Here is a 21,870-nt window from a genome sequence, read left to right on the forward strand (position 1 = left end):
ACCATCGTTGATTTGACGAGGTCGTGACGAAGGGGGTGGAGAGGACGGGGACGTTGATTATGAACATCACATATAGAGCCTGGGGCAGGTACGATTCTAGCTCTATATGGAACTGACGGCGTATGTATGGAAGTATCTTGATGGAAGCAAGCCCGGTGGCTCGCTGATATTGACAGCCCAGCTTCCAAAAACCGACGGGCCGAAGATCTTGTCGCCTCGTACCAAAAAAAAAAAGGCCGAGAATGAGAGTGGGTAGGCTTATAACAGACATCTGCCTCGAGCACAGCTATGGGTGCGCTTAATCCTCTTCGATGTATGGTAATGGCGACCTGCTGAGATCGGGGAACAAGATCTACAAGAGACGTTACACCGGGATCGACGGTGAGGATCTAGTTCTACCATCCCATCATCGCGGTCGATAATAATCCTCTCCTCACTTGCTGTCTCTCTCTCTATCCTTTCTCCTCCCTCTAAGTTCTTTCATGGCCCACTCTTATGGCGACTTCTCTATCAGTTCATGCCGCGTAGGTGCCTTTAACGACAAGCCCTCATCAGCGAGGTTATGCCACACTCGGGGTTGACCAAAACGGGGCGCGTGTGATCAGAAGGTGGTCTACTGGAGAGTCAGGACCTAGCCAGCCGTTTTTATTTCTCTGTAGGATTTTTTGGGGCATTTCTGTTCTTGACTAGAGCATTTGTGCTTTTTCTCCATGTGGCCAGGCCACCCCTTGCAGACATGCACCCCGCTAGGGCAAATCCCGAGGATATATAGGTTCATTTACGGGAGGAGATGATGCCGGGTGTCACGCAGGTGGCTCTAGAAAGGGGGCTATATGAGATGTATAACTGACGGTAGGCCGAGAGGAGACGCTCTTCCATTGGTAGGTCTTCTTTGGGGAAGAAATAGGTATATAATAGCATTGTTATAATAGCTGTTGGTTGTAGGTTTGTGGCGCGGCTCAATCCTCCGCCATGCTCTCTTGGGCCGTTTGATATCGACTGAATGTCTTGGAAGACTACCACTCACCCATACTGCGGGACCTCCTCTCGGCAACAACGTGGGGGGATGTTAAAGTGACGACAAGGAGCGAGGTAAGGCTTCTACGACGGGCAAGCCACATTCGGATCAGGCATGACCCATTATTCTAACGCATCGGGAGAAATCATGAGAGACGCTATGCAGATTAAGTTTCCGTCTCAGGCGGAGGCACCACTGGCTCCGCCTTTCTTGTCAAGGACCGGGTGTCTATCCGAAGCTTCGTATCCTTATATTTCAGAATGGTTGGCTCATCTGCTCTCGGCGCACGAAGGAGAACCGAGCAGGAACAGCAATCCCGAACTAGAAATGGAAACAATGTTTGCTCGCTTCATCTCGCATCGTCTCGTCTCGCTAGTATCCGCCACCGTGTCGACTGTAACAAGAAGATGATGACAATTTCCGACCTCCTTCACCTTGATCACGGGGCCATGGTGATATTATTGTTCAGATTTAGGGCGTCACCCTTTTTCGTTCTTTCTCGTTTATCCTCTATAAAATCGATAAATTATGGAGGGCTGTGGACCAAGAGGTCTGGGACTTCGGCACTGCAGAATACGGTGGCCGGATGTGGTCTTAATTCTGCAAGTTGAACTCTCAAGATGCCTCGCATCCGTAGTCCCCCATTCCCTCTTTGCCTGCGTTATTGCAAAAATGCGGGGTTTTCCTTCTTCTCCCCTTTTCCCCCTCCTCTTCATATAGTCTCAATGTTTGTTTATTGAGGTAAAAGCATCCCGGGTGATGGAGTCCCACACCATCGCAACCAAGTGAGGTGTGGAGGAGCCGAGACACCGTGGAAAGATCGGCCGGGCTGCATTTCGGAGTCTCCCTTGCGATGGAGAATGACCATCAGAATTCAGTAGAGTGAAGATTTGATGGAATATCTAGGCCCCATCCAGAAGAAAACCAAGGTTCCTTTCTTCTTCCTTTCCCACCTCACTAAAATTCCCTCCCTCTGGGCTGAGGTGGATTTTGCCCATGTCTCTCTCCCTCTCCTTGAAACGGCAAATATATTAAGCCGCCATATGGCTGGAAGGTACGAGTGGAGATGAGAAAGCACTGTGGTTCGTCGGGTTTTCTCATCTCGACCTTTCATCGGGATCAGGGAAGGTTGGAATCTTTATTAGCCGGGCCGGCATGAAGAGACCCGACAGGGGCCATCTCTAGTGGTAAATGGAGAAGAGGGAAGAGGATGGAAGGGAAAAAGCATGAGAGGAAAAAAAAAGGCAGAGAAAAAATTGCTTGCATCGAGGCTAAGGGGAATCCGATATCGAGGGAATTGGAGAAGGAGGAGAAAAGTTCGATATTCAAGTCGTCAATGATGATCTTGTCGGTGATGGTGATGGTGTTTCGGTCTGACGATGGAATCGTCAAACGACGGGCACAACATCAGACGGCAAGATCGATCCGACCTCTCCACCATCTCCGTTCTTTACCTCACCTCATGGTTATACGGCAGGAGCTCCAATCTCCCTTAACGGGAATCATCCTCCAAGACATTATATTTCGGCGTAACTGGGGTTTATTACGTAGGGACACTGACGGCATCCTCAAACCTTCCTGCCCGAGTGCGTCCGTATTCTTGGCTGCTTGATAAAATGTGGAAGCATGAGCCACAAACCTACTCCACATTGTAGGTCATTGCATCCAAATGTTCCCTTTTCTTTCTAGCTGAGGCATTAGAAAGCCCCCCACCGTGTGCTCCCGGCCTTTGATGGGAGAAGCCAAGAGCACGGGTTACTCTAGGGCATTGTAGCAACGCGTTCGGGCATCTTCTTGACGGAATCCTCGGAGGGCAATCCCGATTCTTGTCAGTCCTGCAACCTCACCTCCGGTAGAGATATGCGAAGCTTCACCCTGATTGAGCCCAAAAACCGGGGAACCATGTCCTCAATCTCTCCCATTCCGGTGTATCTGGCCGTGCCCTCACTCCGCCTTGCGTAGCTTTCAAATAGTCTTTCTGTTAATGTCAAACTTGCGTCATGTCACCGAGACAGCCATGTTCTAGACGGACCCCATTCCAGAATGAGGCAACATCATTCTTGCTCCCCATGATAGCCGTGCTGTATGGGACCTCACCTGCGGGTGGACAGTGTCATGCCCGAAAATATGACGAAGGCGGCCTAATATATTGTCATGACCCCATAGCAATCTCTCATCTTGCCTACTCATAACCTCTTCTTGGCAACATTAACATTGGCATAGCCATGTCTTCATCCGATCTTCTGCATTTATGGAAGTAACTCGTTTCTTTGCCCCAGCTGCTGAACAAGGCAAAAGCGAAGCCGATACCTCCAGAGGTCGTCGCGCCATTGCCAAGTCAATATGGAACTCGTCTGACAGTAGTTTGTGTTCAATTAAGCAAAGAGATGCATGAACTGAAGTATATTTGCTCTATTCTGAGCTGCAGCCTTGATGGGAATTTCAGTTGAGTATGAAAGCGGGACATCCGGGTCCAAGGTTGGGAAGTGAAATCATCCTATATATCTGTAGTATGCTGCTTGGCAGATGGTGGTGGCATTCATGAAGCTGAACAAGTCGCAAAAAGACTTGCAGCAGACCAAAGAAACCTCATTGATCTCTAGACACAGAAATCCAAATGTGAAGGATGTAAAGCTCAGGAAGGAGAAAAGCTTGTGTGCAGACATCAATGGGTTGTGAATGTAACAACCAATAGTCACCAACGTACTTCAAGAACGATCTTGCCTCTTAGATGTCCTGGATAGAGCTTCCAAGGACTGTCTGGGTGTTCATGATGTCTATTGTTTTAATCGACTCCTCCTGTCCGATCTTTTTTTTGTATATTGTACAGAAACATGCCTTCCAGTTTTTGGCCAGACCTCAATCCCCACCAGCGACATGGTGTCGTAAAAACGGGGCACAAGAAAAAAGAGAGGCTAACTCGATGTAAAAAGGAAAGAAAATTCCCGCCCACGCCCTCAGGGGGCGGCCCCTGATTACATGAAAGGGGGGAGAGAGAATGGGTAGCCCGCGTTCTTGATACGGAAGATGCTGAGGAAGAAACTGTACGTCAAGAAGAGAGCGCCACCGCAGATCAGGACAACACGCTGCTGGGCACTAGAATCGGCCATCCTAGGTACCTTGACGGCCAGCGTAATGGAGCACAACGCCATGATGGCATCTACGCAAAGTCGTCAGCGACCTGAAGACAGCCTCCCGAATTACCGGGCGGACATGGAGAGACTGGGGTGGAACGTACACATGCAGCCTACCAGCTGAGTTTCAATACCAACCTGAGACTGGAATCCGCGAGTGAAATAGACAATTCCTCCCCTCGAATCGCTACCAATATATGGGGTGTTTCTAATCTGGTTGAACATTTGGCCGCTTGTGTAGATCAGAATGGTCATGACGCTGATGGCGGCCCAGACATTGCGGTTCGTGACAATTGGCAGGATGTAGTCGCTAGCGACATAAATGAAGGTGAGAACACCCATGGTGATCGTGATGCCAGAGATCCAGCGCACCCAGTTGATCGGCCTAACGATTTCGGGGTGGGGGCCCTCTGGCATGTGTCTAACGAGCCACGAGCGTACTTGTTCGGCGTTCTGAGGTCTAAGGTGAGATTGTAAAACGTTAGCAGTCTGGCTGGTACTCCAAGGGAAAACCGCGCGATGTCACTATACCCGCTGCTAAAGTCGTATCGGACAGGTTCTTGAGATGCGACGGCGTGAGGTCCTGTGGTCGGGGGGAAGTGAAGGAGGACAGGCGCTGTTTGGAGGCCGAGCTGGAGCAGAGATGACTTAGTATCGCGAGAACTTCGGCTAGGAGAACTATCAAGGAATCCATACCGAAAGGAAGGTGTCCCTGCCGTTTGTAAAGTCGAGAGTGCCGAAAATCATTCGCGACTCCCCCTTCTTATCTCCTTTAATCCAGCTCTTCGCAAGGAGGTCCCATTCAGGTTGGAACTCTCGGCACAAGTGACACCCGTAGCGAGGGTCCATAGCAGTCAACAAAACGGAGACACTGTAATCACGAGGAGCTTCGGTGAGAGTCTTGTAGCTGACATCGGAGAGCTTGACAGGCAAAGAGGCAAGCGCTTTGGTGTGGAAGCTGTTGAAGCGCTCTTCGGACGACTTCTTTGCAGCCATCGCGCCTGCCATAAGCAGGGCTGCTGAAAGGAGGCCCTTGATGAAGCGCATGTTTGCAATTTACTTCCTCCAGTTGCGGTTTCCTTCCTCCAGTTGTTCTTCTCGAGCTTGGGATCGTATAGGTCAGGGCTATCGAGGATTATTTGGACTAGGCACGCGGTATCCAGAACTGCATTAGTGTTGATTCATTTACTTGGTAGTTTCTCATTATAAACTCCATTGCCAATTGACCCGTATCAAGAACTTACAGAGCTGATATTTGCATGGAATTATGGGATTTGGCGAACCTCAATCAACAATCAAGCCCGGACTGCCCATTTGTCGTGGGTGCATCAGCGTCAATCAAGCGCGAGGTGGCCTTTTCCACTGGAGCAGCTCGGAAGCTCCTTCCCTTCGAGGGGTACAAGGGTACAAACTTGGAGGTCGTCGTCATTATTTACCGAAGATTATCCAGCATCCGTGCGACCAACGCCAATGTTAGGACTAAGCCTATTTCGGAAGTCTGTTTACTATATTCCTCTCGCCTGTATTTTGGAACAACCTGTTGCTCTCTTCTCGCAGACACCCCTCTTGCCCACAACCTTGAAGCCGTCAACTCTTCCTAGTTGAACCGTGAATTCTCTCCTCAAGATTTCCTCTATTAATACCAAAGATCGAAATTCTCCAAATAGCTGTCGGAATTTAAGAGGCTTCAATCGCTTCTTCTTTTACGCGTTGGGACTATATCCCCGCCCGTCCCCCAAACTCTCCGACACCGCACAATAAACAACAAATAGCTATGGAATCTTCATCAGTATGTCTATACCAATACTTGATATCTACCTCGGGTTGCCCCTCGGCCTTGATTTTAACGGATATCAAGCAGAAGCGATCAACCCGGATACATAATCTTGAGTTGAAACACCAAGATGCGGTTCATAAGACGACTCTAGTCACGCGTGATGAGGAGGCACGAAGGCTTAAACTTCAGACCGTTGTCCTTCGGGACCAGAAAGCCGCCCTTGAGGACAAATTGTCCGAAAAAGATGAGAATATCAAGAAACTGGTAGCCCGGTGCCGGCAGTTCGAGAGCGAGGTCGAAGCTGGCAAGGAAGCGATGCGAAAACAGAGTGTTCAGATGAAAACCCAAACTAGGGACTTCGTACATCTGCAGGTATGCTCACCCTGTCATACTGTCTCGGGGATTTTTACTGAGTAGATGTGGGCGGTTTGCTCTTCTGCTTCCTGGTGTTCCTCGTCAGGCTTCGCCCGACCGATACCCTTACTAATTTTCTCCAGACCGAGTTACAGTCTCTCCAGTCAGTCTCTAATGACTCCGCGAAGCTCCTGGCGGAGAAACTAGCCCTGGCCCGTGAGCTCAACACGCTGCGGCCTGAGCTCGAACATCTCAAGTCACAGCTTTCTCATCAGCAAACCGTCATCGCCGAAAAGCTCGCGCTTGAACGCCAACTTAACTCCCTTGAAGTTGAGCTCGAGGCAGAAAAGAGATCGAAGCAACGGCAAGAAGACAACAGCGAACTACATACCAGGATTCAGGAACTCGAGAAGAAGTTGGCTGCCGAGAAGAAGGAAAAGGAACGCGTCAGGAAAGAGGGCGAGCGAGCCCTTTCCGAGGCTACCGCTCAGCATGAAATGTTCGAGCAAAGGCTTGAGACGATGAAGCTAAAGCTACGCGACACACGAGAGGAGCTGAAGAAATGCCAGGCTGAGCTGAGCGACATCCAAACATCCTCGATCAATCTTTCAGATGTCACTGAGAAAACTGTCGCATTGCCGGCCGTGCGCAAGCAAGGCAAGAAGAGGCGGGTCGAGGAAGCGACCATGGAGATAACCATTCCCACCCCGGGGGCTGCTGATCAGAAGGGGAAGAGGGCGCTGAAGAAGCGAGGGTTGGATGTTACGCTTGCTAATGTCGGCGAGAAATCCACGTTCTCCATCACCCCATTCCTCAACCGGACGAAGATACTTGAGAACGAAGAGACAGATCCCTTCGATGAGGAAGAACCTGAGCACAGCTTCCTGGATTCTAAAGCCACACGCGACATCACCGCCGTCCAGCCTCCCGCCAAGATTGCCTCCGAATCGGTTTCGAGCGCGTCGGCCCAACCCACCGCGAAGCCAAGGGGACGGCCAAGGAAGATCTTGGGAGAGATTCCTAGTGCTAAGAATTCGAACACAGCTAAGGCTTCGAGGAAAAAGGCTGACGACAAAACGAAGACCTCGAAGCTCGATATGGTATTAGAGAAGGTGGTCGAGGAGGCGGGCGAAGATGGCGAGAATGAGCCTGCACCCGTAGAGGCCGAGAATTCCGTAGAGAAAGAAACGGACACTGAGCCGACGGTAGAGAAGAAGGCCAGCGGAGTAAGAGGAAGGGTGCCTGCGCGCAAACTCAAAGCGGTTCCCAGTACCGAGGCGCTGAGCGGATTCGAGCCCGAGCCGAAGAAGAAGAAGCGTAAGTTGCTTGGCGGTCCTAACAAGACCCTCTTCGACGACGACGAAGGCGAAACCGTGAAGAAGCCGGCACCCAAGGCCTCTGTTGGGGGCCCGAGGCCTTTGGGCAAGTTGGGCGTGTCCCTCGGAGTGAAGCAAAATGCATTTGCTGGCAAGGCTTTCTCGCCCCTGAAAAGGGATAGGAGGGGTGTGCAGGCCAGTTTCCTGGCGTAGAGGGAGTGTTTCGCGTGTTGATTTGATGTTTGGATTTCGTATCATTGCATTGGGATGTGGGCGGCGTTTTTCCCGGCGTTGGAATTGGGTTAGCTCCTTGTAGGATTAATGGATGGATGGAACGGTTATGGAGTATTTGAAATTGACACAATTGCATCTTCATATCCAATTTCAGTCTTTGATGACTGCGACTCGTGAGATAGTGAATCCGGTAGCTCTATGCTTTGCACGCTCAACGACCCGAAACATGGAGGTGTAAATGAACCAAACCGCACTGTGTCAATTTGGTTTAAATTTTCGAGCTTCTCATGTCGTCACGAGAATTCTAGCTTTGAGCATGATGACCCTGTGGCGCGTCTCGACTGTTCAATCTATAATATCCACGAATGCAGGCTCATTCGTATGCTAAAGCAAACCTGTATTATTATCATCCTTGGCTCCTGTGTTATGATATGAGCGTTGCCTTCACGTCATAACTCTTGAGAAGACAATCCGGATCCCACCGTTGGAGCTCACGCGAGCTTTCACCCTCACCAAACACTGATAGGACGCCATCATGAGAGCTTCACTTATGATGTATGTACCACGCCGTGCCACGGCACTATCCCCGCCCGGGCTTCCTCTTTCTTTCACACGTCTGGCAGCTTCGAGAGTTCCCATTACCCCTAGGATACCGTTCCAACCAACCGCACAACGATGCGCCTCTTCATCGGCGGCGTCATCGAGGTGGAAGAGCAGGCAGGGTCGAGATCCGTATGCGCGGGAGGCTAAGGTCCAGGGTCTTAAGAGCCGCGCAGCATTCAAGCTCCTCGAGGTAAGTAAACCATTGGATATTTTCGTTTTGTGGTGCTTACCGGTCGACTTAATGCTAATAGCTCATGTTAGATGGATGCAAAGTATAGGCTTTTCAAGAAGGGAATGATTGTAGTCGATTTGGTATGCGTTCTATACATCATTTTACTGTCTCGTCGCTCCCTTTCACACTCCCTCATCTAGTATCTACCTACCTCCTGAATCAAGGAATGAGCAAGAGTCTCAGTCTAGTTAACCATTCTTGAACCTAAATCAAAAAGGGATTCGCACCAGGAAGTTGGTCCCAAGTCGCCCAGGACCGCACAAAACCCCACAACCACGTCCTCGGCATCGACATCCTCCCCGCCCAACCTCCCCGCGGCGTCTCCTCCATCCAAGGCAACTTCCTCTCCCCCGCAGTGCAAGCCCTCGTCAAAGAGTCCGTCCGGGAGGCCTACCTTCGGCGCGAGGCTGCTCTAAAGCGCGAGGCCGAGGAGAAGAAGAAGGAAGCGGAGTTCGCTCAGGCCGAGGGAGAGGCGAACATTGCGTCGGAGGAGGAGAGGAGGGAAGCCTTGGCTGAGGAGCGGAGTTATCTCGATATGGAGAGGCTTGAGATGAGGAATATTAAGGACGAAGGAGAGGCCGAGAACGACCGCGTTGTAGATGTACTATCACTCCCTCGCCCCCTTCTTTCAATCATCCCTCCCTCTCCTCGTTGCTAATGAAGAGTTCATGCAGATCGTCCTGAGCGACATGTCAGCACCCTGGCTCTTCCCCACAGACTTTCGCAGGAGCGGAATGAATAATGCGTACCTTAGGATGATGAATACGAGCGGCATCTCGTTTCGCGATCACGCCGGCAGCATGGTAAGTTTTGTTGGCTCCTCTATAAACATCACTTTGCTCACCCCGGCGTCCGCCTCTAGGATCTTTGTAGCGCCGCCCTCCGCTTCGCGAGCGACACGCTGAAGAACGGCGGGCACTTTGTCTGCAAGTTCTACCAAGGCTCGGAAGACAAGGAATTCGAGAAGCGGCTCAAGAAGCTTTTCGACAAGGTGTACCGGGAGAAGCCCGATTCTTCTCGCAAGGTAAGGCAGTTTGAAGGCAGTCTTGTTTTCATTTCACTCTCCCTTGTCCTCTCTCATCTTTTCGTCATCACACCTAACGGATGCGCACAGGAATCGAGAGAAGCATATTTTGTAGCATTACGCCGGAAGAAAAATGTCGTAGACGAACAGACCACACCCCAAGATAATAAATAATTTCAATGGATTTCCTCATTTTTTATTTCTTCTTTTTGAAACAGCCCATCATCAAGTTTTGTTTCGCCTCGTCATGCCTATTTACGCCTCGACCATGCCAAATTCCATACGGCAAAGGAGAACGGGCCCAATCCGGACCCAAACATTGCAGAGCCGTGGGCCAATTGAAGTAAAAAAAGGACACGAAAACCATCGACCAGTACAACAACCAAGCCAACCCCTTATACCTTGAAGCCCCTGGATCGCCTGCGGCCACGAGCGCGCTCGAACTTGCGGCCCTTGGACTCGACGTAGGGTTTCTATAGAAATCATGGGCGTTAGTTTTCCCACTTTGTAGGAGATCATCCAGGGTGCAGATGGCGGCATTTACCTTGTTCTTGTGGGGGCCATGGCCGAAGTGCTTGAAGGCCTCACGGGCGTTCTTAGGGCCACGGAGAAGGAGGGTGTTGGCACCAGTGGGGGCCTGGAGGGCGAGCTGGTCGAGGGTGAGGGCCTTGCCGCCGGCAGCGACGATTCGGGCACGGGCGGTGGCGGTGAAGCGGAGGGCCGCGACGTTGACCTTGGGAACCTTGGTGAGACGGTTGTCGTCGGTCACGGTACCGACAACGACGACGGTGCGCTTCTCATCGTCCTGGACGTTGGCGGCGATACGGGAGATGGAAACGGGGGGTCGGTTGATGCGAGACATGAAGAGTCGGCGGAGAACAACCTTGTTGAAGTTGGAGTCGGTTCGGCCTGAAAGAAAAAAAAAAAAAAAAAAAAAAAAAAAGTCAGCATCGTCTCAATTTTCGAGGGGTAAAGGATTAAGGAGCCAAAAATGACGATTTCGCTACTTACGGACAAGGAACCTGTAGAGCTTGACAAGGAGCTTCAAGTAGACATTGTCGCTCTTGGCGGCCTTGCGGTGGGTGCCGCGGACGTGGTGCCTGTCGAGATCGATAGCTAGAAAGAGAAGAAACGTTCGTCAGCCTCGGCGTTCAAGCATGCTCATATGCGGCGAGCCAAGCGAAGAACAGCGTGGGAGCACGATTAGGCCCAGGACAGGATCAGATCGATTCCAGAATGCATCATGAGAAGATTGCAAGTCAGGAATCGTGATCCGTTTCAACTGGGGTTTTCTCTCGAGTCCCAACGCAAAAAGTGTTCCCGCGGCGCCAGCTTCGCAGCAGACGGTGAGCAAAATCGACATGAAGGCCGATGGTGCTTCCCGTCGCCACTTGCATACAGAAGGCTTCCAAAAGATTTCCTACGTACCCATCGTGACGGTGACTCTTTGTCAAATACTGGAAGAGTCGATGGGGGTTGGTTGTCGGTGGTTGATGTCGAGGAAATGGATATCGAAGTGGAGTGGAGGGAGAAAAAAAATACTGAGGGTAAAGTGAATTGAAGGTCGTGGGTGGTCCGTGCATTTCTCATTAGGGCATTTTCTGGAAGTTGGCGCCGCAGACGGTGACAGCTGGCAAAGCGAGAAGTTAGCCGACTTGCGAAGTCCACTGCGCTGGTCTTGGAAAAGCTCAACCCACTCCCTTGTTTCCGAGTGGGCATCCGAGTCGCTTGGCAGGGTCTCCCGCACGATGCAACACTACGAAGTGCTTCGTAGGTCACGAACTTTTGACTGTGAAGCATGATGTGGCACTTTGCAGTCCTAGAATTGCATTGGATCATTGTATCAAGATCAACCCTTCGCCTCTATAGCTATTAAAATGCAATGCTGCGCAGTATACTGTCCTACAGGAAACCCTTCCTCCTGTATATGCGTGGTTTATGTATTATTCCACATGCTCTATTAGCACAAAAAAGCCACCTTCATCGCACCCGCCTGTCCTGTGTGTCCGACAGATGAATTTTTTTTTTTCGATCTCCCCTCCGCCTCCCTGTCTATATCGCTTCCGTCTCCTCAGCAGGCTTCAACGACACCAAGTAGTCACGGCAAATCTCGTAACTGAGCCAACTCGAGGCCATGCTTGGCGCCACCTTCAGCAGGTTAGGGATGATTCCCTTGTAAAGGCCAACGATACCTTCTTCGGTGATGATGACCCTGATTGCGTCTCCGATGGACTTGTATTGGTAGCCCATTCCAGACATGGTGTTGATCTGGAACCTCCTCCGCAGCACGTCGCTGTGATGAGAAGCGTTAGAAGATCGCGCATCTAGGAAGAATAGCACTACATGAAAAAGAAAAAGGACTTACAAGGGATACGTGCATGTCTGCGCGACAGCCCCAGAAACCGCACCTGCTGCCAATTTCCTCACAGCGTTGGGATTCTCTTCGCCTTCGGGAGTCAGGTATTTTCGAGCCCACTCGTATGTCATGAAGTTGAGGCCGACCTTTCATGGGTAAGATGTTAGCTGGGTTGGGACTCCAGTATAGCGCAATTGGGGGAGGGCCAAAGGAGGGCAGAACATACATAAGGCGCGACTCCAGCAACGGTTGGAATGATTCCGCGATACAGCGCAAGAAAACCACCCTCCGTCTTGTACATGTGGATAAGCGTAGCCCACATGCCAGGGAGCTTCTTAGGGCGCTCGCCTAACTCGGCAAAGGATGCAGACTGGATGGACAAACGGGTACGGACAATATCCAGGGGGTAGGTAAAGATAACGGAGGTGATACCAGCAAGTCCACCGCAGGTAAGGCGCAGAAGGGGAGTCAATTCGCCTCCGGCGTAAGGCTCAAAGATGGTCTAATGTCACCAAAGTTAGCCCTAGACGAGATCACCAGGCCGCAGAACTCCAAGGGTAGGGTTCAACGGGCCCCTAGCTCCAATTGAGAAACCCTGTAGAACCGGGTGACCCCCCTCAGCTGGGCGCAAGGATACGTACCCTCTTGTAGAAATTGTAACTTCCAAACTGAACGGCCGAGTATGGAACAATGCGAATGCAGTTGGTGCCATTGCCTCGCATAAACCCTCGCCAACCCTCCTCCCTCCACATCTTACCAAGAGCCTGGCCAACAGAGAGCTTATAGGCATCTCGCCCTGCACTCTGGACTTGGAAAAGGATCTTTAATCGCTCCAGAGGTGACACGACTGTTCTTGACACAGCACCAGCAACACCACCTGCACAAAAGGCGGCCACGACTGGCTGGGATATCCAATCTCTTGCATAGTACAGGCGTGCATTTGGAGTAATCTTGCGCTCGATCTGGTCTTTCTGTGGCTAGAATACAAAGGAGAAGTCAGCGTAGTGCAAAAAACAAAGAGACTCTGCCTGAAAGTAACAGCCAGCTTATCCCAGTGTCAAGGAGAAGTGACCACTGTGCTGGACTCACAATTGTCGTCATTTTTGGAATTTTTTGTGGCAAAGGCCTCCCAAGAACAAGAGTATACCTTCCCAAGAACCAGGTAGTCGCTACTAGCAGAGCAGGGTATACAGATCGACGGAAAATGGGATGCGCTTCGAGCCTAATCGGTGGTTGAAGTGGTCGGTATTGACGCTTGTACTGGCTCGGCTACTGGAAGACACGCAAAGGTCTGTCGTTTGTAGCCCGGGCTATACTGCAGAGCGTCTTTCGCGGCAGAATGGCAAGCAGAGCATATCGAGTAGACCGAGGCAGTCTCCGTGGAATGTAGGCGGCGCCCCGGGCTAGAGTAGGATCACGCCGCCCATCAACCGAAGAAAAAAATGCGATTGAAAGAGTTCACGAGTGCCAGACAGGTTCGGTTGCGCTTAGTATCGAGAAGGTGCGATCGGGAGGCGGTCCGCGTGGGATACGGGGAGTTCGCAAGGCTGGACACGGCTTGGAACGGTGGTTCGCTGGGGTAGGGTTCGGTATCGGAGGATCACGAGTAACGAGTACGAATGGACAAAAACGAGACTCGATGGAGTATAACCGTGGTTTTTATGACAGAAGGTGTGTCCGATTCGCGTTATCTGGCAGTGGGTTCGCGGGTTTGAATCGTCTGCGATTGAATCGAGGTCGATGCTTTCGTGTAGTGCAGTGTTTTCTCGAGGGGCGAGGGGCGAGGCTTTTTTTTAGCGCGGTTTGAATTGCTTTGGGAAAAAATTGGCAGGGGTCGGTCACGGCTCGCCGGCCTGTTGCGGAGCGGAGGGGGCTTTTGTCAGGAATCCAAGATCTCTAACGTCGGAGCGCCAAAACCGTACTCAGCTAGCCTGGTAAATCTTGGAGAAGATCTGGAAACGACACGAAATGCGGAGTGGAGAGGGTCTGCGGTCAAAAGCCAAGGATGGAGGCCCAGCAGAAGGAGGATCGAGTAGTGCGTGGTCTAATGAATTTGCCGTAGGACCGGGAGCGTGGGCCGGCTGTCAAAGGGGATCGGTGACGGTCCAAAATTATTGCTGCAGGTTGACAATGTCTCGATCCAAAAAGGCGGAGAGCACGGAAAATCCCGTAGGAAATAACTTCGTCACCAACAGGAAGCTGCGATGGAGCCGAGGATAAAAGAAGGTGTCGTACCCCAGTCGAGAGTCGATAGGATAACGTCGGGGTTTCGCAAACATAAAAAAACACTTCAATGTTCCAAACGCGCAATATTTCCCTCCCTACAAAGTCACGGCGAACGCAGCAGAGGAGCAGATTGATCTCGAACATCAAATAATATCTTTAATAGCTGAAATAAACACTGTGCAGCTTGCCACATGAAGACTGTCTGGCGAGGATCTTTTTGCGCAGGTGACCAGCTGAAGAACCGCCTTGTTTGAGAAGCTGAAGCCTAAATGCGAATGGAACATTGAAGTCAGAAGATTAGGGAGTAGGCACGGGATAGGCTTAGTCGCCTCCACGAGTCTCACTGGTCCGTCAGCCAGCGTCACAAGTGACTGGGAAGACGCCCCAAGCAAACAAAAATATTGTCTACACTGAGTCTGTTAGTATCCCAAAAGAGCAAAGCTGTGACCAGTGTTGTCAAGTGGCAGCGCGGTAGTTTCAAATGTGTTGGTTCGACGTAGTGTTCACAAGCGTCAACCGGATGGAGTGGATCGGATCAATGATTTGGCCGCACTGGACTTTGCCTACGTCATTGGAGACGAAAGCCTTGGGCCCTTGGCAACCAAGAGAGAGTTCCTTCGACGTACATTTCAGAGCAAACCATAAGACACGCCATCAACTTTGGAGACTCATTCTGCTAGACTTAGGCGCCGAATTTCAATTTGTCTATATGAAGTACCTACGCCTTATCCCTTCCCCCAACAGAGCTGAAAATCGAATGCAATAGCACGCAATACTTTTTTTTGGTTGTTGCCGCGGGCATCAGAGCACTTTAGATCTCTCGAATCTCTCGTCGGCTTGTGTCCGTCCAATCTGACTTCAGTCTGCAGACCGGCCTAAACCCGTGCCGACAACGGAAGAGATGGAAGTGAAATCATAACTAAGAACGAGAGAAGAGACCCAATCGGGTCCAAACGAGAAGGCCATCTCAGACGTACAAAACGAACTAAAAAGGATACTGTGAATAGTTGTGATACGGTGACGAAAAAGTGAGCAATCCAGACTGGATACTCTTGGTCAATGCTGCGGTTAGCTGGCCGGATATTGTGACGGCTACTGCTCTACTCAGCAACGTCGAGATCATCGTGAGGAGGAGGACTTTCGAGGGCTAGATTTGAGAAAAAAATGTTAGCATGAATACAACTCAGGGATGAATAAAGGCGGTAGCCTTACCCTTCCGGTCGTCACCATTGGCGCCATTCTCACGGCGATCACGGTCCTCCCTCTCGTCCTTAGTCTCCCTATCACTGTTATCGGGCCTCATCAGCACACGTCTTAGCTGAGGTTATTCAAGCGCACAATTCTAAATGAAGTATGGAACACATACCGATGATCCGGGCTACGGCTTCGATCACGGTCACGATCACGTCGATCGCGGTCATAGTCCCGGTCGCGATCACGACGATCATCCTTGCGGGGAGAGTAGTCGCGATTGTTGCGACGAGGCGAGGGGGACCGACCACGGCGAGGGGATCGACGAGGGTTTCGCTCCCGATCACGACCAGAGTCGAAGCGCCACGAGGCCGAGGGAGGAGTACGAGCCCACTGCGTAGTAGTGTTAGTATCCGGCGGTAGGTAGCGGCGCTCGCAAGGTTTACTAGAGATTCATACCTCAATCTTCAAGATGTCATCACGACCGATGCGCTTGTTGTGCATCTCATGATAGGCATCATCAGCATCGCGACGATCCTCATACTCCACAAACGCAAAGCTGTGTTGGTGTTTTCCATCCAGGTTAGCGCGCATTTTCAAGAAAGCGAAGTAGGGTCTAGGAATGTCGTCTAGGCGCAACGAAGAAAGAAACTTACAGTCTGCTAGACGCTGAGCGCGGGGCGGGAATGTCACAGCGAACAAGACGCCCGTACCTGGACGATGTGTGTTAGTGTATCGTTTTAACCACAGTTTGAAGGCAAACCAGTTGATTGCTAGGCGCCGCATCAACGACAGAGGGTAAGCTGCCGCAGAAGGGGCCTAGAGGCGCGATGCCTGCCCGCTGGCTTATGGCATGAAGTGGCCGAGATAATCACGGCACAAGCCTCGAGCTCGACGACGACGGACCGACGGACAACGACGACGAGGAGGACGAGGACGAGGACGAGGAGTGGGGTTTTGATAGCACGGGGCGGGGCTAGGATGGAGTGTAAAACGCGGGGAGGACGATGGCGGCAACGAAGGCGGAGAGGTTGGTGGGCGTAGATGTGCGCGAGCACAGGGCGGGAGGACGAAGCGCGAGAAAAGCTTGTTTTGGGGGGGAGGAATGGAAACTCGACATATCGGCAGGAAAAAGTATAATAGTTCGCCGTCACGATGGAGGTGTCGACGCGCGGGTAACATACCGTTCGAACTCGTAGGCGAGGTCACGGGCGCGAGTTCCGTGGCTAAAGCCCGTAACGTACAAGGTGGTGCCACCGCGGGACATGATGGGAATGCTGTCGTTCGATGGTGTTGAAAAGAAAAAGAGAAGAAAAAAAAAAAAAGGCTAGAAGAGCTCAGCTTGCTGCCAGCAAGAAGCGCTCGTGGCCCGTGCCTGTTAGAGTGAGTCGAAAGCTGACAAAAACAGCCCTTCTAGAAGGACCAAATTTGCGGCTAGCGTAGGAATGAGGGTAGATGAGATGAGATGGGTTTGATGATGGATGGCGACTCCAGGCTGCTGCTGTGGTTTGAGAAAGTCAAGAGGATTGGCGTCAGAAACACGAGGAAAGATTTATCTCGCAATGGAAAACATGAAGAACTATTATGTAAGCTTCCCCCAGACATTCTTGGTTCAGAAAGTGGGTCCAGGGGAGCTTCGTTCTTTCCACTCCCGCATCCGGCAATTGCACTCGAGCCATATTATCAGCTGAAATTCTGGTCTGCAACGTCCTCTTTCCCTCCGACCCAGATCAAATTGAATCGTGGCTTCCTAGCTTGAGCTGGCCAAGGCACACGTCGTAAGAGCCGGCGCCTCTTTCCAAGTTAAATAGAAGCCTGCCAACAGGTGTCGACACCTGCTCAGAACAGGCACCTCAACTTTGTTTCCAACACCCAACGCGAGAGGACATCCAAGCTCTCTTCTGATTTTTTAGGGCCACTCATGAAGTTAAGAGGCCGCAGGATATCTGCGACCCTGTTCGCTCGATCCCTTTTATCGAAACGATCAGGACGCTCTCACGTAGTATTTTTGGGGTTAAGCGGACCAGATTCATTCAGATCAACGTACATGGCAAACAGCAAGGACAGGAGCTCCTGAGCGCAACGGCTCAAGTGGTCAGGCATGCGCCTTTACACACCAACGACACCTCTTACCCACTGGCCAACCGCCGCAATGATATTCAGTTAGCGTTCGAGGCATTCGAAACACTGATAAGGATTGCAGGACTGCCCATATCCACGAGAAGAAGCGTAGGCCCAATGTCACAGCTCATGTCTAGCATTTAATGTCGTTTTTATTATTCGGACTGCTATGGATTATCTATTAAAGAAATTTGGTTAAGTCTTCCAACTTGTCTGCATTGGCTCCCTTGACCACGAATCTCACATCGAGCAAGTGCAAAACGGGCTCAAGTTGCTCAGAGCGAGAACAACCGGAACCCAGGAGCATTTCTCGGAGAATGAAGACTGCTTGATGAAAAGTTCGGGGTTTCGGCTGGCTGTAATATATTCACTCTGACCTACACCTGCAGTGCAGGCTTAAACATTCTCAACACTCTCGCCTGTTTTGGTGCTACGGCGTACTTCGTAATGAGTTTACAAAGATATCTGAGGGATATCGAGGAACCATTCTAGATGTCTCAGGTCGAATTTCCAAGCTAGGCATTCAGGAATCCCGAGAGAGGACATTCGATGGCCCTGCCTCGTGGGATTCGGTAATATCTCAGGCAGATCGGTCGGATACCGAAGTGAATCGGGAACGGGGTCATCAATATCACCGAAATCACCACATGTGGCCCGTACTTGAACTATAGGGGCTCTGAGCAAGAAGCACATGAAGAAATTCGAGTCTTGTCGCATCAAGCGGCCAGTGTTGTAACAACGAGGGCACGGCGAATGACATCATTCGGCGAATACAAAAGTGAGTAATTCAAGTTCATCTGATGTCCGGCGACCTAGCCTAGATGCTACATCGAGCTCGCACTTTACCTTGGTCCCAGCGCGGCGATCGTGTTGAGGTATTGTGGCGCCAGGAGGCGATCGAAGAAGTACATTATGGGATTATTCACCATTGCGGCGCCTAGAACCGCAGTGTAAGATTCATATAATGATTTGCAATTATGATAAACGTCAGAACAAGGAAAGATTGTCGCTGGGAATTGGATGAGAGGGTATATGGGTGAACTAGACTATACACCAATATCAAGCAGCTCTATTAAAGACGAACTTTATTTATTTACCTAAACATTACGATTAAACGAGCGTTTTCTTATAGCTTGGAGATGTGATGTCTCGCTGTCAACTGGAAGTAGGTAGTGGCTATAACTGTGAAACAAAACGAGTGTCGGCTCACTCACCTCACTGAGATCATACGAGGAGGGATCGCTGGAGATTAGACTGGGATAACAGCGTGGGAGAGGAGGATATCCCCCGCCAAGCTACAACGCCCAAGCTCAGTCAATTGGCCTCGATGCTGCATCCAAAAGCCTTGGCTCACTGGCAATAGAAACTTTCTCCGTTTGGATCGAAGAGACGCTCTACTATTACCCAGGCCTTGGTACATGCACCACACATAATTTTCCCGTCCGTAAGGGTCCTGGAGGCATCGAGGTTTGGATATTCGGCCTCTGAGAAACCGCCTGGACCAGCCGGCCCAAGCGGCGCTGTGTGGTGTGTGAAGCCGCCCACCACCATCACCACCACCCGAGCCTTCCGACTGAGCTTCATAGTCTATGTGGCGTTGAACGAAGGGATGGATGATTACCACCGACGACTCCGATGAAAGCAGTGGCAACTTACACTCATCCGCCATTCCGCCAATGGCTTGTATTCCAGGAAACCGATTCTAGCCTCAAATTATTTGTAAACTGCTAGATAATCTCCACACACCTCGCCTCGGTGTACCGGAGCTTCCAGGATCAGGAAACCGTATGATCTGGAAGCCTCGGGCGCCTTGTAAGGTATAAACGGATGCAACCCCCCCTTGTGCGACGCTCGTCACGTCGTGCGACCGAGCTGCCAGATATGGTCTCTCAAAAATGCACATGCCGTGCTTCTTCTACTACCTTTCTCAATACAAAAAATACTAGTTGCTCAATTAATTGGAGCTTGCACGACCGAGTGAGACTGACTAGCGCACCAAAGTGGCGATGAATTCGAGCGAGGACGACAGAATCACCACATCACGGTCCAGCGCAACCAGCACGCCGGGCAGCACACGCGGAGACGTCCTCTGCCTCCACGCGTTAGGCGACTCTTCCCGCGCCATGCACACACACCACGTCGCCGTGTCGTACTCCGATTCTTTCAGCCGAAAGGCCATAAGAAAGACCTTGATTGGCAAGAAATTCAGCTTCAAGGCGCAAGGCAAATTCCAGGATCTCGTGTTCACCCGGACCTTCTCGGCCTTCGATTCGCACAATGAAGCTGCCGCCAGTACCCCGTTTCGCGGCTTTTACACCCTCTTCTGGCTTGCCGTCTCTCTGTTCATGTTCAAGACGGCGCTCTACAATTGGAGCAGGTATGGAAATCCGTTAGGAACGAATGATATTATGAGGAGCATGTTCTGTCGAGATGGTGAGTCCGAATATAATTCCTTGACTCCCATACTAGTGCATCCTCCGTGGTCTAACGTCTATGCATGTAGTTTTCATTCTCTTGCTGTCTGATGGCGTAATGTGTGCCCTCACGGCAGTGACCTGGATATTACAGAGGCTCGTTGTCGACGACTATATCGACTGGAACACCACCGGATGGCTGCTCCAACACGTGAGTACACTATAACTAACATGAGACTTCCTCAGGGTCCTGTTCCATATCATGTTAACTGACGGATTGTCCGAATCAGCTCTGGCAAACCGTCTTCATTGCAGGCGTGGTAGGCCTTACCATCGCAAGAGACTGGCCTTGGTCTCACACGGTCTTTTTCGTGCTTCACGGCTTGGTACTCCTCATGAAGCAGCACTCCTATGCCTTTTACAACGGCCACTTGTCCACGTTGTACCAAGAACGAGAACTCCTGTGTTATACCCGTGGAATACTTGACCAGGGTACGCCCGAAGAGGATTCATCATTCGGGTATTCCACGTCTTTCTCGGGACCTTCCAGCGATGGAATCACAGATGTCGTGGCGACCAGCCACCATGCATTCGAATCTGAACATGCGCCGGCAGAAGAGACGGCGATCGATGAAATCATCGAAGAAGTCAATTCTGAAGTGCCACTTAGTCCAGCGAAGATTGCTAGCTACAAGGTGATTCTTGAAGACGAAATTAGCCAGCTTACCAAGGAGCTGGTGCGCAATACTACTGCGCCCGAGAGGGCGTATCCGAACAATCTCACAATTTCGAATTTGTGCGAGTATCTCGTGTTCCCTACGGTTGTGTACGAGCTCGAATATCCCCGCTCTGAGTCGATCAACTGGGGTTACGTCCTAGAAAAGACCGCAGCCACTCTAGGGGTCCTCTTCGTCATGAACATGGTCTCGCAGACCTTTATATGTAAGTCTGAACTCCCAACCACGATTTCTAGCGTCTCCGTATATCTAGAGGACTCTACTGACATCTATTCCTCAGACCCGGTAGTTATGAAGGCCGTCTCCATGAAGGAAATGGGAATGCCTCTCACCGAGCGCCTACAAGAGTTTCCCTGGATGCTGAGCGAGCTCATCTTCCCGTTCATGATGGAATATCTCGTAAGTGCCCCTGAGGTCCGGTTGAAATGTGCCTTCTTTGCTAATCTGCATTCGCAAAAACAGCTCACTTGGTTCCTAATATGGGAAACCATTCTCAACGTTCTCGCCGAGTTAACTCGCTTCGCGGACCGAAGCTTCTACGACGATTGGTGGAACAGCGGTAAGTTTTAAATCAACGTTGGCGTTTAAGTTGAATCTCCACGTACTAACTTTGAACTTTCCAGTATCCTGGGACCAGTTTGCGCGAGATTGGAACAAGTACGTAGACTCACTCTTCCATTTTCCGTACTTCTACCCATGTTAAGGCCGTCTTGACGATGATGTCATTCTGTACATTCCTATCTAACATCTCCTCGACAGACCCGTGCACAATTTCCTCCTCCGACACGTCTACCACAGCGCCATCTCCTCCATGAACGTCGACAAACACACCGCCACCCTCATTACTTTCTTCTTCTCTGCTTGTATCCATGAGCTGGTTATGTGGTGTCTCTTCAAGAAAGTCCGAGGCTACCTTCTTATCCTCCAGATGTTCCAGCTGCCTGTATGTTAACCCCTTCTGCCGAAAAAACCCCTTCTCCTGCCCTGCTGACCGAAAGGTATGGATGTAGTTGGTCCGCCTTAGCCGTACAAAGTGGCTGAGGAACCGAAAGACTCTCGGCAACATCGTCTTCTGGTTCGGTTTATTCACTGGCCCGAGTCTTCTCTGCAGTCTTTACCTTATCCTTTAGACG

The 21,870-nt window shown here is 51.0% G+C and overlaps 7 protein-coding genes across 7 annotated transcripts; 3 read left to right on the top strand and 4 right to left on the bottom strand.

Moving 5' to 3' along the window:
* Nucleotides 1-3,993: 3,993 nt before the first annotated feature.
* On the bottom strand, nucleotides 3,994-5,199 carry SAPIO_CDS8545 (Oligosaccharyl transferase subunit; the record flags this gene model as incomplete). Its single annotated transcript, XM_016790160.1, has 4 exons — nucleotides 3,994-4,178; nucleotides 4,257-4,612; nucleotides 4,684-4,784; nucleotides 4,849-5,199. The coding sequence occupies 4 exons, from the start codon at nucleotides 5,197-5,199 to the stop codon at nucleotides 3,994-3,996; spliced, it is 993 nt and encodes a 330-aa protein (XP_016640423.1).
* Nucleotides 5,200-5,926: 727 nt separating this feature from the next.
* On the top strand, nucleotides 5,927-7,812 carry SAPIO_CDS8546 (uncharacterized protein; the record flags this gene model as incomplete). The annotated part of the gene is made up of 3 exons (XM_016790161.1): nucleotides 5,927-5,941; nucleotides 6,071-6,301; nucleotides 6,427-7,812. 3 exons carry the CDS (start codon nucleotides 5,927-5,929, stop codon nucleotides 7,810-7,812), a joined length of 1,632 nt encoding a protein of 543 aa, XP_016640424.1.
* Nucleotides 7,813-8,368: 556 nt separating this feature from the next.
* Nucleotides 8,369-9,866, top strand: SAPIO_CDS8547 (21S rRNA (uridine(2791)-2'-O)-methyltransferase; the record flags this gene model as incomplete). The annotated part of the gene is made up of 7 exons (XM_016790162.1): nucleotides 8,369-8,388; nucleotides 8,482-8,626; nucleotides 8,698-8,748; nucleotides 8,886-9,263; nucleotides 9,343-9,471; nucleotides 9,531-9,692; nucleotides 9,783-9,866. The coding sequence occupies 7 exons, from the start codon at nucleotides 8,369-8,371 to the stop codon at nucleotides 9,864-9,866; spliced, it is 969 nt and encodes a 322-aa protein (XP_016640425.1).
* A 221-nt stretch (nucleotides 9,867-10,087) lies between these two features.
* Nucleotides 10,088-11,124, bottom strand: SAPIO_CDS8548 (uncharacterized protein; the record flags this gene model as incomplete). Its single annotated transcript, XM_016790163.1, has 4 exons — nucleotides 10,088-10,165; nucleotides 10,237-10,601; nucleotides 10,704-10,808; nucleotides 11,121-11,124. The coding sequence occupies 4 exons, from the start codon at nucleotides 11,122-11,124 to the stop codon at nucleotides 10,088-10,090; spliced, it is 552 nt and encodes a 183-aa protein (XP_016640426.1).
* Nucleotides 11,125-11,744: 620 nt separating this feature from the next.
* On the bottom strand, nucleotides 11,745-13,149 carry SAPIO_CDS8549 (uncharacterized protein; the record flags this gene model as incomplete). Its single annotated transcript, XM_016790164.1, has 5 exons — nucleotides 11,745-11,985; nucleotides 12,058-12,194; nucleotides 12,275-12,550; nucleotides 12,690-13,025; nucleotides 13,138-13,149. The coding sequence occupies 5 exons, from the start codon at nucleotides 13,147-13,149 to the stop codon at nucleotides 11,745-11,747; spliced, it is 1,002 nt and encodes a 333-aa protein (XP_016640427.1).
* Nucleotides 13,150-15,374: 2,225 nt separating this feature from the next.
* SAPIO_CDS8550 (uncharacterized protein) lies at nucleotides 15,375-16,732 on the bottom strand (the record flags this gene model as incomplete). The annotated part of the gene is made up of 7 exons (XM_016790165.1): nucleotides 15,375-15,421; nucleotides 15,487-15,572; nucleotides 15,641-15,858; nucleotides 15,925-16,024; nucleotides 16,122-16,178; nucleotides 16,372-16,551; nucleotides 16,650-16,732. The coding sequence occupies 7 exons, from the start codon at nucleotides 16,730-16,732 to the stop codon at nucleotides 15,375-15,377; spliced, it is 771 nt and encodes a 256-aa protein (XP_016640428.1).
* Nucleotides 16,733-19,592: 2,860 nt separating this feature from the next.
* SAPIO_CDS8551 (Sterol O-acyltransferase) lies at nucleotides 19,593-21,689 on the top strand (the record flags this gene model as incomplete). Its single annotated transcript, XM_016790166.1, has 7 exons — nucleotides 19,593-20,019; nucleotides 20,090-20,211; nucleotides 20,291-20,942; nucleotides 21,018-21,136; nucleotides 21,200-21,296; nucleotides 21,361-21,394; nucleotides 21,497-21,689. 7 exons carry the CDS (start codon nucleotides 19,593-19,595, stop codon nucleotides 21,687-21,689), a joined length of 1,644 nt encoding a protein of 547 aa, XP_016640429.1.
* Nucleotides 21,690-21,870: the final 181 nt, after the last annotated feature.

Source organism: Scedosporium apiospermum (assembly GCF_000732125.1).
Source record: "Scedosporium apiospermum strain IHEM 14462 chromosome Unknown SEQ_SAPIO_0121, whole genome shotgun sequence".
NCBI lineage: Eukaryota > Fungi > Ascomycota > Sordariomycetes > Microascales > Microascaceae > Scedosporium > Scedosporium apiospermum.